At 45.3% G+C, this 16,936-nt stretch overlaps 1 protein-coding gene across 2 annotated transcripts; it reads right to left on the minus strand.

Annotated features, from left to right (window-relative positions):
• On the minus strand, positions 1–14,928 carry fignl2 (fidgetin like 2). 2 transcript variants are annotated; one of them, XM_087834465.1, is made up of 3 exons: positions 14,801–14,928; positions 13,347–13,487; positions 1–4,435 (listed from the first exon to the last, which is right to left on the minus strand). In XM_087834465.1, the coding sequence occupies exons 2-3, from the start codon at positions 13,369–13,371 to the stop codon at positions 2,388–2,390; spliced, it is 2,073 nt and encodes a 690-aa protein (XP_087690591.1). In that variant the 5' UTR covers positions 13,372–13,487; positions 14,801–14,928; the 3' UTR covers positions 1–2,387. The 2 variants fall into 2 exon arrangements, with proteins under 2 accessions (XP_087690591.1, XP_087690592.1); XM_087834466.1 differs by lacking the exon at positions 13,347–13,487 and having other exon boundaries at positions 14,801–14,916.
• Positions 14,929–16,936: the final 2,008 nt, after the last annotated feature.

A 16,936-nucleotide genomic window follows, 5' to 3' on the forward strand; every position in this document is an offset into this window, starting at 1 on the left:
TATTGACAAATTCTGTTTAATATTGTAGGATACTCTTATCTTAAAATACAGTCTTTTCTGAGGTAGACTATTACAGTTCAAGAACATAATCATTTGTTTTTGTTTTTTTAAACAGACATCAAAAAAGACATGAAATAAATACTTTCATGTACAATATGCCGCAAAAATGAGGTAGAAATGGTTACAGAAAATGTACAATAACCAAGAACAAAGTTACTGTGATAACAGATCCAAATGTACACAATAAAAGTTTGTTTTGTTGGACAAACTGTGAGAAGTACAGGGGACAGACGATCAAAAGGTTTTTTAAATTTATGTAATTACCAAATGAATTATCGCTTGCAGTTCCAGCACAACGCTGGCGGGCCAGAGGCTGTTCTGCTGGTTGGAAAAAGTGTTTTTTGAATTTCCAAGAGGGCAATCAGTTTAGTCAGTGGGGGCTGTATGGCATGACTGAAGCTACCAACTGGAAATGGAGGTCTGCACTGTGCTATAGGATTGCTGGACATCAATCAGACCCCTTCCACTCCAGAGGAATCGGTATAAGGAGAGGGGAAGGGGGTGGGGAGAAGATGCAACGCCACATGGCCACTGGGTTTTGTGGCCAGGGGGCAATCCAATCTAATGAGATTGCATCGGGGAGTGAGAAAACCAGAAAAAAATAAAAAGAAAAAGAGTGATGAGGGCGGGAGAGACGGAGAGAGGAGAAGGACGGTAGGAAATATTACATCATTCTGTTTATACCTCCTCAGGACCATGGCAACAGTCTAATGCACACAACCTCTGCTGCTGCAGACAAAAGACGGGTTTTCCCCACTTATTAAAACAACCACAGAGCTGCTGGAAAAGGGGAGATTGCTTTGGATTGTCTACATGTTGGGTTCTTCCACAATATGTACACATCAGCTGTGAATTTTCATACTTTGGGATTTGTTAAAAGCTACACATACTTCTCAAAACTCGTCTTTTTGGATGGCATCTTGTGCTTCGTCGTAGGCGATTGTGTGTGTTTATTGTATTTACAGTTTCAAGTGATGTTACGCAGCAGTGAAATCATAAAGCAGACATGCATATGCAGGATGTGTAAACACTAGATATCAGATTTTTGCAAGCAGTTTGTCCAACAAAAAAGGAATATTTTCTGTATTCTACATAGCATTTCTTCAACACAATCGTCACTTCACCATAAACTACAATAAAAATAAAGGTTAAAAGAACAGGGAAAAAAAATGTATATATTCATATATAATAATACATGGATTTATGGCATCAAAAATCCTTTGAAATACCTGAATTACATTCAATGTTACTCTTTGTAGCAGATTCAAGTTTCTCTCCCGAGGTAAAAGCCTCGTTGAAGTGGGTACTACAAGACCGTCAGGTTTCTCCTCGCACCTTTATCTCACGCTCCGCCACTCTCTACTAAGACCCTACGATTACATACATTCTTTATTTCATATTTCTGAGGTAAAATTCTTCCTGAGCATTTCAAACATGACTACATATTACCAAAAAAAGAAAAAGAAAAAAAAAAGCAGTAAGTGAAATCGAAAAAACAGACATGCTGAAGGAGAAGCTGGATGTGCAGGTGGATTAATGTGGCTCTAACTGAAGATTGAGGGAAACTGGACTTAAGGCGGAATGTGAATAATACAAAATTAAGTATGTGATCTTTAACATGACAGGAAATAAAAGATGCAGAATAGTAAGGAGAAGCTGCTGTTTCATGATTTGGTAACAAGCTGTCAACATCAACACACCGATTTGAAGAACCAGCCCATTTGGAGAAATTTGAGACTACTGCTGCTTTTGTATTTGGTTTAACAAGTTTTTTTGGTCAAAACTGGTTTGCTGAAATGTTGCAGATCCCAAGCCCTTTGCACTGAATGATTAGTGGCAATTCAATGAGTAAATCAACATTTGGAAAGCATGGAAGTGGACTGGTAATAAATAGGATCCTGAGAGTAGCAGCCAAAGGGGAGAGGGGGGAGGGATTTTCCAAACCCTGATTATCCATAAGCTTGGACCGCTTCACCTTGCAACAAATAATTGATTTTGTCCTGGACCCAGGCTAATCAGGATCTCTGAGTCATAAACAGCTATCTGATTTTCCCATTGGCCAAACTACTGATACACTTTAAGCCCCGTCCTTATTTTCTTTGGGAAAAACAAAATATTGCGGGTATTTACAGCAAAACAAAAACAGCACATCATTGCATGCTTCTGCCAGTGAAACAACCTTGTCATCTCTCCCATATTTGTGAGCTTCTCTGGCTCTTTTGGCTGTATAATCTGTAATTACAAAAACAAAAACATTCCAAAGGCTTTCTATGCCGATGCAGAGACAGGGTCATAATGCAGTCCGAGTACTGGGACTGGCTGCTTTCTCAGTGGCTATACATCTTGCTCCACTCTACGCAAGTGTCCAGTTCCTTTGCGGTGGTGTGTGGCCGCACCTTGCAGAAGGCGTTCTCGAAGTCTGTAAAGTCGGGGGGTTTGCTGGCCGTGGCGAGGCCGTGCATGGCTCCAGTTGAGGAGGATGCTGACGAGAGCACCTGCTGGCTGAGCTGCAGCAGCTCCCGCACAGTGAAGCCCTCCGTGCGCTGCAGCACGCCGTTCAGCTCCCTCTCGCTCAGGCTGAAGCCCTGGGGCGACAGCGCCTGCAGCAGCACCTCTCTGCGCAGAGCAACATCTGGTAGGCCGACGAGGTATCGCTTAGCAAAGCTCCGGTGGACAGCATCTTGCAGCAGATCTGGCCTTCCAGTGGCGCATACGAGAATCACCAGACCTGTGGTCCCCACCTGAGCTTTCTCCAGGGTGCTCAGCAGTACCTGCCTCAGGCCCTCCTCTTCCATGGCTTCCACCTGACTAAGTAGCACAACTGAGGGTTGCCGTGCCCCCGCCACCTGCAACAGAGACCCCAGAATGTGTTCTGCCTCAGGCTTCCCTTTAGAGGCCAGCATGGTTCCACTCAAACGGTAGAAGGAGGCCCCCAACTGCGAAGCCAGTGACCGAGTCAGTGTCGTCTTACCCCCTCCTCTGGGGCCGAACAGCAGGACGGTTCTTGGCGGCTGCACCACTGGACTTGGCCTCAACACGGGCCACATCAGGTCCTCCTCCAGGGCAGCTTTGGCATGCACGAGTCCAGCCAGCTCACCCCAGCCCAATGCGGGGATGCAGTCCAATAACTCCCCATTGATGAGGTCTAACAGTCGCGGGTCTGGACTCTTCATAGCCTCAGCAGTTGGAGCACATAATGGAGGGTGTTTGACAGCCTGGGAATGCTGCTGCTGCTGCTGCTGCTGGGTGAATCCCTGTTCTGTCATGCCGTTCTCCCCCGTCATGCCTGTTGGAGGGCTGTACTGCCCTGCCGCCCCAAACTGAGGAGACACCAAGGGCTGAGAGGAGGGCTTACTGGGCTTGAAGGTCTGAGGGTCTGTGCTGCCTGAACTACTGAAGCCATTTCCATGGCAATCCGTTTTATCATTCACGCTGTAGGGTGAGCTTCCCCCAGCCTTCACAGGGTCATAGCTGTATTTCCTGTACCGCGACCGGTCCCCACTCTCGTCATCTTCAATACCCATCTCAAAAGCTTTTCTTTTCAATGTCCCTCCAGATTCAGACGTCCCAAGACTCGTGCTCTGGTAACTATAGCTGCCTCCTACCACAGTGGGCCTTGAGGGAACAGGGGTAGGGGCCGGGAGACCTGAGGGGAGGTAAGCCGAAGAAGGGTGGCTGTAGCCAGAAGCAAGGCTGGTCTGAGGAGGGTATGTGCTGGGGGGGTAGTTGTAGACTGGCGTGGCAGGGCTATAGCTGGGCACAAGAGTGGGAGTGGATTGGAGAGTGTGGAGAGAGGCAGGGGGAAGTGCTGCGTTGGGTTGCGGACAAAAACCTGAGGAAAGATAGGTGCCATTGTAGCGAGAGGGGTACTCAGTGGACCCACTGCAGGAGCTGCTGCCACTGTAACCTGAGTCTGAAAGGTTACTGTTCAATACTGACGCGCTGCCAAGCCCCGGAGGGCCCGTGGTCGTGGCTGTAGTCTTGGACCCCGAATGGCCGTCATGGCCTCCAGGAGGCCCCAGGGGATAGGCTTCAGTGCTGTGCGTCAGTGGCCAAGGCTCCAGCTCAGTCTTTTGGTTATTTAGGCTCCCAAAGGCCCCAGACTCTGGATAGGTGCCCACAGCAGAAGGCCGGTCATATGGCGAGTCCAGCACGCCGGCATACTTCTCAGCATAGCGCTTCAACAAGTTGGAGGCTGTAAGGGCAGAGATGTCGTCATTGGCCCAGGCGTAGTTGTAGGAGCTGCGGCCACGGCCAGAGTAAAATTCTGACTTGTGGGCCGGAGAGGAGGTGGTGGAGGAGACGTCCAGGTGCTGCTCAGGCCACTGGCTGAGGGGCTGGGCATGCTCTGGGTTCCAGTGCATCTTTAACAGGCCTGATAGAAACAAAACAAAAAAATTAGTAAATAAAACAAGTTATATTTTTCTTTTAAGTAGACTTGCATCAGAAAAAGAGTTATTAATCATTACACTTTAAATTTAGACAGGAAAGCCTGAAGTGTCCACTTTATTGGTCATCATATAAGTTCATCTACGGCCATGTTTTTCTCCACAGTAGACGTTTACATGGGCATCTGGGTGCAGTAACAGCAAGACTTTCCATGATCTTAACTGTGGTTTTATTTATTTATATATATTTAAAACAAAGTGTCAGAATGCCTAAAATTCAGTTTTTCATTTTAATTTTTAATTTGTGGGCAAACCGGGGGGAGCTGATCAGTGGGTTGGATGTGTTGTTTCACACTTTCCCAGCTTATGTTGGCGTAGCGATAAGATCCCACTACTATTGCCTGTACTGCAAGCATCTGCAGATCTCCCAGAGGAGCTATTGTTATCTCCCTGTGCATGTTGCTCTGAATGCCTGCTCTCTTCGCCCTGCCCCCCCACGTACCACCCACCAATCCACCCACCCACCGTACACCAGAGCTCCAAAGGCCCAGTGGCCGGCTGGACACGGGGAGGGGAGAAATGAACAAGGGTGTGTGTGTGTGTGTGTGGACAGTGGTGTGGAGAGAGTGAGAAAGAAAGCAAGAAAGAAAGGGGGGTGGGTGGGTTTGGAAATGCAGCATAGTGTGCTATTCATCAGCACAGTCTCCTATGGAACATTGGGAAAGTGGAATGCCTGTTCCTCTGGCTGACTTCAGCAGCGGTCGTGGTCTAATTGATCATCGCTGAGTTAACAGGACAGAGAAGAGCAAGAAAAATCTGTTTTTCGTGTTTCCCCTCATGCAACGGATGTTTACAAAAAACAACAACACAATCTTATAATTATAGGATTGTTCATTTCATGGAGAGTGCTGCATCTTGCTACGGCACTAGCTTGACATTCCACACATAGCTTGGCATTACTGAACTGTCATGATTTACCCCAAGGTGAGGACTACGTCAGTCACAAACCGGGAGGTAAAAGGGAATATGGCGAAAGTCATCATTGCTGCTGTCTCTGCCTTTCCTTCAGCAGACGCCTGATGTTTCATTATTCATGGCTGTCTGTGTGTGTGGAGCCAGGACTCTTATTGCCATTTAAATCAAAGCTCAATATCCACAGTCCAAGATTAGAAGCTGCTGCTCTCTTGGTCTCTAGCTCACGCACAAACTTTGGCCTCCCTCCTCACCCGATTTCCAAACCTCCGCGTGTGTGTTTTCAGATTACGCCTGTTTATTCAGTCAGATGAGACCGGCAGACCAGATGGCCATTGGATTATCATGTCCTTCATATTCAAATGCACTGCCTTAAGTTCTCAATGGCCAAACCAGTTCAAGCGCTTCCCTAAGCTTCACCCAACCCACAGAGCCTCACACCCACAGCAGCAAGATGTACAAGAACAGTCTTGCACTGTGTTCACTTCTATTTTTAAAAACATGCTGAAGACATTGGCTTGTCCACACCCAGATGACCACTTTTTTTTTTTGGTCTGACTTGCAGGTCTTTGTCCAGGCTGCAGAAACCATATACATGTCCTGCAGGCCCTTCCCATCTGCAGCCCAACCAGTTTGTGAGCAGCCCCAATAATGGGGCCTGTGTGTGACAGAGATGGATGAGAGCCCAGGGGAGCTCATAAAACCTGCAGTGGGAGGGAGGGATGGTAAAGGCAGGGATGGAGGCAGGGAGGGGAAAGAGTGGACAGCAGGCACTTCGTCCTTTCTAAGCAGACTTGCGCAGACATTAGAGGACTCAGCGAGGCGGGCTAACTGCTGTCCTCTCCATCATTAGAGCAGTTCTAATACAGGATGGTACACTACCCCGCTGACCGGAGTAATGACCAGCTGCCCGTAACTGAAAAACCAATTCACTGTTAAATCTGAGCGTTATTATAATTCTTCCACAGAGCGATGCGAGTGATCGTTCACCCCTGATGAAAACAGCGGGGTTGCTGAGCAGTTTAGCGTCCCATGCAATTAGATCTTTCCCAGTGCTGGACTGTGGTTTTAGTAGTAGGAGTCGTAGCACTCCACAATGAACTGAGCGAGCGCTAATCTACACTTCTGCTTAAATCAGAGCCATCGTGCAGATTAATTCACTGGAGGGACGGGAAGAAACCTAAGATTAGAAGTAGGAAATCAGGACAATGTGGACATACTGAGGATAGCAGTGCAATCATTAGATTAACTTCAATGCATGCTTTAATGCGATGCTGGGTCGTGACAGAAGCATTAGCGCTGCTAATGCAATCACTAAATGTTGTAATCCATTTGCAAGTAACACTGATGAGCTGATATTTTTATTTATGCGCCACCATCCCCTGAACTCCGTCTCATATAAAAGACGACTTTTGTGATTTGAATAGTTTACAAATATGAATCAACACAATCGAAGCTTTTCTTCATGCTAACAACACAAAGTCAAGCTCCTCTGATCTAAATATAAAGTGTAATGTTTTCTCTTTCATCACTTACACTGTTAAATTTAAAGTGAATAAAAATCTCTTGCAGTGACCAAGTTAAATATACACAGATAATGACAGGGCGCTTCTGTTGAGTGCGACTGAGTGTGGGGAGGTTGATAAGAACCTTCTGTGTATGCATATAAAACTTCCCACTGTTTGTGTGTGTTCTTGGCCCCAGGAGAGACAGATGTTCTGACCGCCTTACTGTCTGTGCGGCCATTGTGGCGGACGACCATCCAGCAGACGTGCGCGGATCGGACAATCCAGTTGGCCCTGAGACAAAGCCTAAAGGATCCTATTGTCAGGGCCCTGTCTAATTATGGAAATCTTATTAATCTATTCAGCAGCAGTCTACTGACAGCTTTTGTGTCAGCCTGGGATTTATTGAGGAACTTGTGTGAACTGCATCCCATTGTAGGAGTGTGTGTGATGAAGACAGTGGCACAGCTCACTTCAGCAGAGACCAGCTTTCCTTTGAGGAGGCCCTAAAATTAAAATTAGGCTACTTATGCCAAACGGGGGAGCGTGTGGGGAGTGCTGCGATTTCTGCCCTCAAATGCTCAGATCTGCCACCTGCAAAGTCACAGAGTCTCCTGTTGACTGGCTGAAACTGAAGGAGCTCGTGGCCCATAAAGGCTAGTATCGCTCTCGACTGCGTTGTGGTTTCCTATAAAATAAGTATCAGTGAGTGAGGTGAAACCTTATCTTGGCTGGAAGCTCCGAGACGGAGGGCTCCAGTGCCATTTCACAGCTCCCCTGAGGTTACTGCTCCCCCCCTCTTCTCCATTCCCGGCACTTTTGTTTTCCCGGCCTCAAGGAACAAAACGGACACGGATGCAACAAGCCGCCTGGGACAGTGGGCTATTAAACCGCACCGACTGCGAAGAGGCCGCTTGTAAACAAGAGAGCTTTGGATCAATTTAATCTGGGATATATTCAGAGTTCAGCTCCACCCCATCCACAGACCAGAAAATAAATACATCTACACACCGAAGTTAATGTATTTGTTACATTGTTTCTAATATTTTATTTATTAACAAGAAAAGCTAAGCTGATAGAAATGATTGCTTAAATAAACTTAAAATTTGCAGTCTTGGAAATATAAGGAGTTACCCTCCAAGTCTGGCCAGCTATTCTACCTGAAAGTAAACATGAAAAAGTAGACTTTATGCCTAAAACAAAATTCTTTCAACACCTATGAACAAGACGTTGCAGAGAGCACAGTGTCGAATTGTTCTGAGAATGCTGCTCCGGCTGTTCTGGCAGTGTGTCAGGAATTCAACTGAGACAACTTCTCAGAAAACAGCCACTTCAAAAAGGGGCGCAGTCACACAAAGCACCGCACACCGATATTGCAAAAGGGGAATGAAAGTAGAGAAGGGCAAAGTGTGACGGGCGTTGTGTTTGTGCTGATAAATCACAAAGTTGATGTTCCAGTGACCGCATCAGTCGGGACGTGTTCAGCGAGCACAACCTGATCGATGAGTTATTGGACGAAACTCACGCTTGGCACTTATAAATACGTAAGACAGACTTTTCCCTTTTTCGTCTGAAACCTTTAAACACAACTGCTCGTTTTCAAAACCCAACGCACTGCTTTGAATAGGAAATCTCCCAAATGATCATCAGTTTCGCACGCAAACCACGAAGCAACTGAAAATCTCTTGTGTGTGTATGTATGTTATCTTGATTTGCCGTTTCAAGCCCTTGAAGTCCTCTGCTCTCAAGTTCACTATGATTTATGATACTAATATCAAGCAGGGCATTCTTTCTAGGCTGTATGCTGCTGCATGCTACCGGTGTGTCGTAAAAACACCAATCGGAGACACCGGCCACATTTCACGGCCTCGCTGGTGGACAGAGTAGAAAATTGTCTCTGGACGTTTTCACACTTTGGTATGAAATACACATTTTATCAGCCCCTTGCACAGTTCAGACCTGAAGACGGTGATAAAGATAATAAATTCCTGCCATAAATTTTGGATTATTTCATACGACACTCGTGTTACGCCGTGTTGAGTCACCCTGTGCATTATTACCCCACAGTCGCCTCTGTGATTGTGTGGGGTATTGCCAAAACGCTGTTAGAGGTCGGCTCTCCAGACCCTCGTCAACCACGTTAAAACGGGGATAATGCGCACCCGACCAGCGGGGATCATCATATATCAGGCATGCCTAATTGGAGATTGCTGAGGAAAATGATTATAAATCTAATTCTCAGTCGCAGGCCTGCTATTACTCAAATGAAACACAATCCCGCGCTAGGCCTCTCGCTGCATCTGGCTCATCTGCTCCCTCTTCATGTCCCTAAAAAGATGTAATAACAGAAGAGTGCGGGAGCTCTGTTGGGGAGTTTTCACACCTGCTGCCCAGAGCGCGAGCAGACGCAGCTCTTTTCAAAGACGCCTCACCAGTACACTCCCAGGAGGACGGAGCCCATCTCCTGCAGTGGCATTGAGGGATGTCCTCTGTGTGTATGTGTGTCTCTATACTTTCATCTTTCTGTGGATAGAGCTATCTGCACTCCATGCATCAGCATGACAGTTTGACTTACTCCTTTTTTGTTTCACCCTCCTCTGGGATTGTTCCAGGCCAGCTGTCAGAAGAGTTTTTGTCAGCGTGTGAAGCTAATATTACTTCACAAGAGGAAAAGGACAAAAGTGTGTGCGGGGTTTTAAACTTAATGATACAATTTTAATACCTTTGTAATGCCATGTAGCTAGGATAAGTGAAAAAATAAATATCGATTCAAAATAAAACAAAAGGGTAAATTAGAGGCAGATTAAAGTTCTGTGGCATTAAAAGTTGCTATTTTAAGCAAAGTGGATGGAGGTGGAGCAGCGGCGAAACTACCTGATGGCATTTTGCTAAACATTGATTAATTGACAAACGTGTTTAGAATTGCTAATGAGAGTGCAGCAAAACGCAAAGTCCTGTCTGAGAGCGAGCGCGCTCGTTTTGCGCTGCTTTTCTCAGCACTCTCCAAAAGTAGAAAGCCTCCAGAATAATTGCTGGATGCGTCACTTCATGCTCGTAATTTTAGAAACAACTCCCCCATCCCCCGTGCCTGCTAATGCACGTCCACAAATGGCAGTGGGTCCGTCGACCCCCCACCCGCCTTCCCTTCAAGAAGGAAAAAAACAAAAAAACAAAACAAAAACAAAAAAAAACAGGGTCCCTATTTTCTGTGACTACAGGCTGGCTTTAGGTCATTGTGTCCACTAATATATCAAAGAACAGCTGTCCTAAGGCTCTGTGATGACCAATCACCCCTTCCATCTGTCTCACCCACCCAATCTCTCTCTCGCTCCATCTCCTCCTCTTCAGCTCCGTCTTTTCCCTCCAATCTCCTATCTGTGTTTCTCCGCTTCTCCACCTCCCTTATTCCCCCACATTCCCACTGAGCATCTTGCACCCCCCTCCCCTCTTTTCTATCCAAATCCCTTGGTCCCTCTGTGCTCCCAGCTTATACTCGCGGCACATGGACAGCTTTGGGATTTGTTGTTTTCTGTTGGTACACACACACAAATTAGAGAAAGCTCGAGTGACATTCCACAGCCTCTCTTCTTTCCAGCAGAGCGTTTTCTGGACACTAGACTACAAACACCTACAAACACTCGACACACGACAATTAAAGTATGTTATTTCTCAAGTGTAGTAATTTACTAATTAGCTCTGCTGGTGTGGACGACGTGTCACATTGTCGAGCTCTGAATTCTGCTGCCTCAGGAATCCAGCTCAGCGCTGCCACCCGAATGAGCCTCAACACCCTGCTTCTTAATTGGACCCTTAATGGGAGCGGAGGTCTCCTTAATGAGCTGATAAACCCGTAGAGAGACAAACCGCAGAGCCCGTGAACTCACAGGGCCTGGGTTCCTAACCTTCTTTTCTTGTGGACGTAGACGCAAACGCACACAAACACACGCACGCACACACTCTGGTGGCTAATTGGAACCCATTCACACCCAAACTAATGATCCTAACACTTATTCGCACACACTTTAGGCTGTGTGTTTACTCAAGGGCCTCACAGACCTCCTTCTACTGCACCACTCATACCACTCTGCCTACAATAGAGATACGCGCTGGCGCGGCCCTCCGACCTCCTCCTTCAGGAGCCGGGATGAGATCTAGTCTTTTTTCCTCCATACAAAAACGCTCCATGACTTGCCGGAGTCATTCACAAAGACACTCGCACAAAACACAAAAACAGAGCAAGAGAGAGAAAGGAGAGGGGTCAGTCAGAGGAGAGAGCTATAAAAACTGGCAGATCTGGGCTCTTGTGTGTAGTCGCTCTGGGAGTGTGTGTTTGTATATATGTGTGTGCGCATGCATTTTGTTTTAAAAGAAAAGGTACTGCTACACCAGCAGGGGCCCCCAGCAACAAGAGTTAGGGCACTCTTGGGTTGGCGGCCTGGGACTGATTTAAGAGTGTGTTTGAAGTGCAGATTACAGATTCTTTGCACCAAATCCCTCCAGGAGTATCCATGGCCCCTGGAATCTCTCTCAGGTTTCTCCTCAGGTCCGGCCATAGCTGCTCACCCCAGCTTGAAGTATTCTGGACTGGCCGGAGACGGGACAAGGGCTGAACATGCTGATATAGAATCAGACACCGAATAAATATGACATCTTATTCATTAAGTCGAAGTGGTTCTGATTCCCCCCCCCTTTTTAAACTGTGTGTCGGTGTACCTGTCCTAAGCACATGTCACCTTGTTTGTGTTCATACAAGGGGACTTGACTCAGAACAGAACAGGAGGAGTCAGAAGTAGCACTGGGAAGCAGGAATGCTCCACATTCCCACAAAGGGGATTCCAGCATGGAAGTGAGAGTCTTCACATGCACTGCACATACTCAACGTCCTTATCTAAAAGACAGTACGCTGAGACATCACAATCAAGCACAGGGGCATATTTGTGTGTCACACTTGGTCTGAGAATAAACGGCAAAGCCTACCGAACCCTGCTGCACATGCTCATACAATCCCTGTGTGACCTTTGCATGCACAAATACTAGCAGGCTGCTCTGAAACGAGCTCGCCGCTGCAGAAACACTGCAGAACAGAAATGCACCACACATGAAAACCCATCAAGCTGTTGATCTGAGATGAAAAGAAGCACTGTGTGTCCTGATCACAACAGCAAAACACACGCAGAGGCCCACAAAGCCTAGAACATAATGTACCGGAAGAGTCCTATGAAGGCCCAACAGTGTGTCATCTCCGAAGGCATGCTTACTATTCCACCATCACTTTGTGACATTCTTAGACTCGCTGTCCATTTCAGCAGCGCCGAGTATAACTAGTGAGTGTGGACCCGCAGGTTGCAGGGAACTAAAGGAGTGACCTGCGAAACAGGCCTTTCAAATGCACGGCCAAACTCGGTCTAATTAGGGTCTGAACTATAAACAGCGTTTAATCAAAAAAATTAAAAGAAATTCTGGGAGCTGGCAATAATTCAACCACGAGCCACTTGTGAACGGACCTGTTTCAAAACAAAAACGAGAGGTCAGCTACTTATTTGGGCATTTAGAGGGTGAAATTCACCAAAAGCAAACAAACAGCATGGTTACTGTCAAACATCTGCTCGTGATGCTTTAATCAAACTCTGTTTTCCAGTTTGAATTCGCACGCCCACGCGCTCACCTACACTGCGACCGAAGCCACATTTAAAAACACGATCAAAAGTTCCGACAAACCGTTTTTTTAAGTAATACTTTTTAAATTGACCTTTCCATGTGATTTCTCCTCCTTTTCTTGTAACTGTCAAGCCAATAATGTTCCTTTGAGGCCATTTAAAGAGATGGGAAAAAGGCGCTCGAGGCCGAGGCCACGGAGGCAGCCCCATGCTGGCCGGCGAACAATGCCGTTTCGGAGAGCCGGAGCACTGGACTCTGACTCAAATGAAACCTGGTGGGAGGGTGCAAAGGGGGAGACGAACACTGGACATGTTAGTTATTAGATCAGCATTGAAGGAAGAATAGAGAGAGGGGAGGAGGAAAAAGCAGAGAAGGCAGGAGGCCGTGCGTGCAAGTAAAATGACACTTTGAGGACTGAAGGGTTTCTGTAGCTTAAACCATCAGCCCTCCAACCTCTTCCTCTCCCCATCTGTGTCTTCCGTCTGCTGATGAAACATTCACACAGGGCCAGTGCCCGGGGTTTAGCGTTTCCACAATGCACGTCAAGCAGGAAAGGGAAAAAAGAAAAGGGGAAAAAAGCCCAACACGTTTCTGATTGCACGATCAACTGTCAATTCTTCCTCTGTTTGCAAACTACACGAACACGATGTTCGCTCCTGTGTATTTTTGGAACGGAGACTCATTGATTAAGGCAAAGTCCAAGTCAGGGAATGAGGCTGTTTGGCGTGCAGAGCAGATAGAGAGAAGGGTATAGTGTACTCACTATAAGGGACAATAGGACTCAGCATTCTGTGGAGCTGGTCTCAATAAGGAGGAAGGCTGTTTTGTGAATGCCAGCTAAGGTTAGTGCCCGTCCGGCTGTAGTCCATCACTGGCATGAGCTTGCACTGACAACAGAACAGCCCTGAGAGAGCGAGAGAGAGAGAAAAAGAGGTGAGGGAGTTACTGGCTGCTGCACTGTGTGGACACTCAAACGTCAACCAACACTTGCAAGGCGAGCTCACAAGCCAACACGCATCCAAACACATGGACCTGAGAGCACGATCAGCGTAACAAGAACAGAATCAAACTTATATAAACACAAACGGACGCACGCACTCAGTCTACCAAACTGAGGCGCACAAGGGCGTTCATTATAGGCAGGCATTAAGCTGATTGTGAGGCTGCATCCAGCCTCTAAAGAGGGCTTTCTAAATCTGCCTCACAAAAAGACTCATGCATACCATTGCTCTGTGCACTGGGGCAATAAAGACTGCATTCTTAGCACACAGAGCACTTTTGGAGCCGTACTAACAAAATGCAGGAGAAAGATATAGCCAAAGTTCCAGCTTTCAAGCTGTCCAAACACATTGGCTTCAGCTGTAAAATGATTTAAAATGTATTTTTAATGTGGAAATTAAATATAACCAGCTATTGTTTTTGTCTGCTTTCAAAGATAAAGCGCATTAAATTACACCAAGTCTCTATTTAAGTTGAAAAGTCAAGTTGTGAAAGAGATTTTGATCACACACCAACTCAAATCAGCTTAAGCTTCTAGTTTTATTATGCTTTTCTCATCTGGAGCACCTCTCTGAAAAAGCCGTGCAAATAAAATATTTCCATGAAAGTTTTTTCATTGAGCTTTTGGGGTCATTAATGCTTTCTGTGAAAACCACATCTGTAGAATATTAAAAGTCATAAATTATATAATCTCAGAAACCAAGTCTTAAACAACCGTTTTATTTAATGCTCTGTTAAGACTTTTGGCAGCACTCTGTTTGCTTTAAAACAAACCTATCATACACAGATTTATATTCACAAATGTACTGTTCACATAGAAGAGAAATTACGCAATGACCACACGGCTCTGTGGACACCAACAGGCTGCACGTACAACACAGTATCAGACTACAAACCCACTCTGCTGCGACTGACAGTCAACTTTTACCACTCAGCCCAGAATAACATGCACACTACAGCGGCAAACCACAGTTCCCACTTAAAACAAACACTGCCCTGCATCAGCACAGGTCGGAGTGAGGCTGAAGGGAGAAGGCAGAGAAAGCTGAGTTTTCTCATGGAAGTGTCTCATGGTCAGCGGCCAAACAGGAGAGCTGTTTCAACACGCTCAGTTCCCGTCTTCCTCCAACTTCAGCCCGGCCAAGTCGAACAGCGGGGATAGCAGCGGGCTATGACAGCAGATAAACACATAGATGCAGAGAAGACCAGCAGTCTTACCTATTCATGCCTGCATGTCCTCCATCAGATCTGAAAGCGCTAGGATAATCCCTGGAGCAGACCAGACCTGCATGTGCACTGCTATGCTTTTTTTTCCCCACATATGGGACACAATTCGTCTCTCTCCCTCCCTCTCTCTCTCTCCCCCCCTCCCTCCCTCTTTCTCTCCCTCGTCAGTGACAGAGCGAGCGCTCAGCTCCCCTCCCCCATGGATCTCCCATCCCCCTCCCCTCCTTCTCACTCTTTATGCTAAAAGTATTTAAGTAGGAAGAGAGATAGAGAATAAGGGGAGTGCAGCAGGGAGGGTGGGGGACTGACCAATCATCCTCTGAAGGAGAGCGAGCGCGAAGGTGCTCGCTCATAATGAAACCTGGACACGGAGGACAGCAGAGTTTTTATTTGGAGGGAAATGCCCAGGGTAAGTTTGCTTTGACATAGGAGGATTAAGAAAGCTCAACAGCGCTCAAATTGCAGTGAAAACACACCGAGGAGCGAGCTCTTATTTCTTCACCGGCTGACTGAAACAGACACTTGAAAACTGATCCTTGAAAAATGATATTCATCTCTTATTACTAATTGAGAAGACAGTATTTCTCAAAAGCAGAATAATGCATCTTAGCCTGGTATGAGTGTATTATTATTTTCTATTTTTCAGCCAAGCTCCAAAAAAACCCAACAAAAAAACAAAAATGCCTTCCAAAAATTCCTAAGCTGCCACACCCACACAACATCTTGTATGTAACACGAGGAAGACAATGTGGTTCAGCAAGCAGCCAGCTTGGAGGTATTTACTGATCAACTGCCACATTAGCCATACGCCCACATCCCAGAAGACTTGTCTCCACAAAGCCCTGATGCATGACCATCACACCATACTTCACCATTCAGCACATCGTCACAGATAAGGTGACCTCGTGAACAAAGGTTCAGATGAGTAGAGCCAGAAACAGAAATAGCTCAATAAACTTTGACCTTAGTATAACAGATTGGATTTATTATGGACAAATTAATGCACGACTACAGCTGGAAACATGTGTCGAGCAACGGTCGCCACCGATACAAGCAATAAGCAGATCTCTACACATCTCCTGCACTGTTGTAGTTTATTTATTTTATGTTTGCATTGCTTAAAGGTCTTTAATTTATAAATGCAGGCTACATGGTTGATTGATAGATGTGCATCTTAAATGGAGGTTTAGAGTTTGTGAGAAAGAGCCAAAAGGAAGAACAAATTAACAAATTTATTAGATCGCCACCGATTTTAAGGGTTGTGCCACAGCTGCACTAAATTAACAGTACTGGTAAATTACCAGACTCATTTTAAATGTTTCGGTAATTGTAATTGTTAATGTACATACAAGCTCTATAATCAAAAGGGAATTTTAAATGGTAAATATAGTTACTGCTGTTAGCTTGAATTTTCAGATTCGGTGTTTAAAAATAAATAAATAAAAAAAATACAGTAAAGCACATTTTTTGATTAAGATACCAATTTAAATGTATTGCATATATTGCATTACTGCAGTTTAGCTAAAATTTGAGTATGAAAACATACATTCAGTTTGTTATTTGCCTAATAAATAAAATAATTTGTGGTTTAAGTTTTATGACAGGTGGCCCAATACATTTTTTATATGCACATCAAAAGATATATGTGGGGTTTTCTTGTTTTTGTTTGGGGTTTTTTCCCTTCTTAAATTATATTATATAAATTGGTTTAAAGGTTTAAAAAGTTAAAGAACTGAATCAAATAGAAAGAAGGCATTACTGACTGATAAGGTGTAGGCTGAAGATTTTTTTTTTTTTGTAAACCCTTTAAATTAATAGATTTAAACAAAACAAAAACCAAATAAATGAACTAAAAAACAACAAAAACTAATCTTTCAAATATAGGGCGATAATCATACTTCAGTCTTAACCTCACCACTAATTTTTAAACCTTTTCAACATTTGAACAGTGAACTACAGTCTTAATTGTCCCTTTATAACAATTGAAATGTCTGATTAACAAAGACTACAGAGAAATACAATTAAGTGCAATATTCACTTTCTCCAAAAAACATTGGACCATAACAATTCAGTGTTCTGCTGGAAAAAGTTACATCTTAGCCTTCTGACACATATACTAACCAGACA

Source organism: Neolamprologus brichardi, chromosome 20 (genome assembly GCF_056152115.1).
Source record: "Neolamprologus brichardi isolate AB-2024 chromosome 20, ASM5615211v1, whole genome shotgun sequence".
Taxonomy (NCBI): domain Eukaryota; kingdom Metazoa; phylum Chordata; class Actinopteri; order Cichliformes; family Cichlidae; genus Neolamprologus; species Neolamprologus brichardi.

Coding starts and splice junctions, on each gene's coding strand:
- fignl2 (XM_087834465.1), bottom strand. CDS start 13,371: ATGCTGAGTCCTATTGTCCCTTATA. Junction 4,436..13,346: donor GAGTCCTATTGTCCCTTATA/GTGAGTACACTA, acceptor TGTTTCTATCAG/GCCTGTTAAAGATGCACTGG.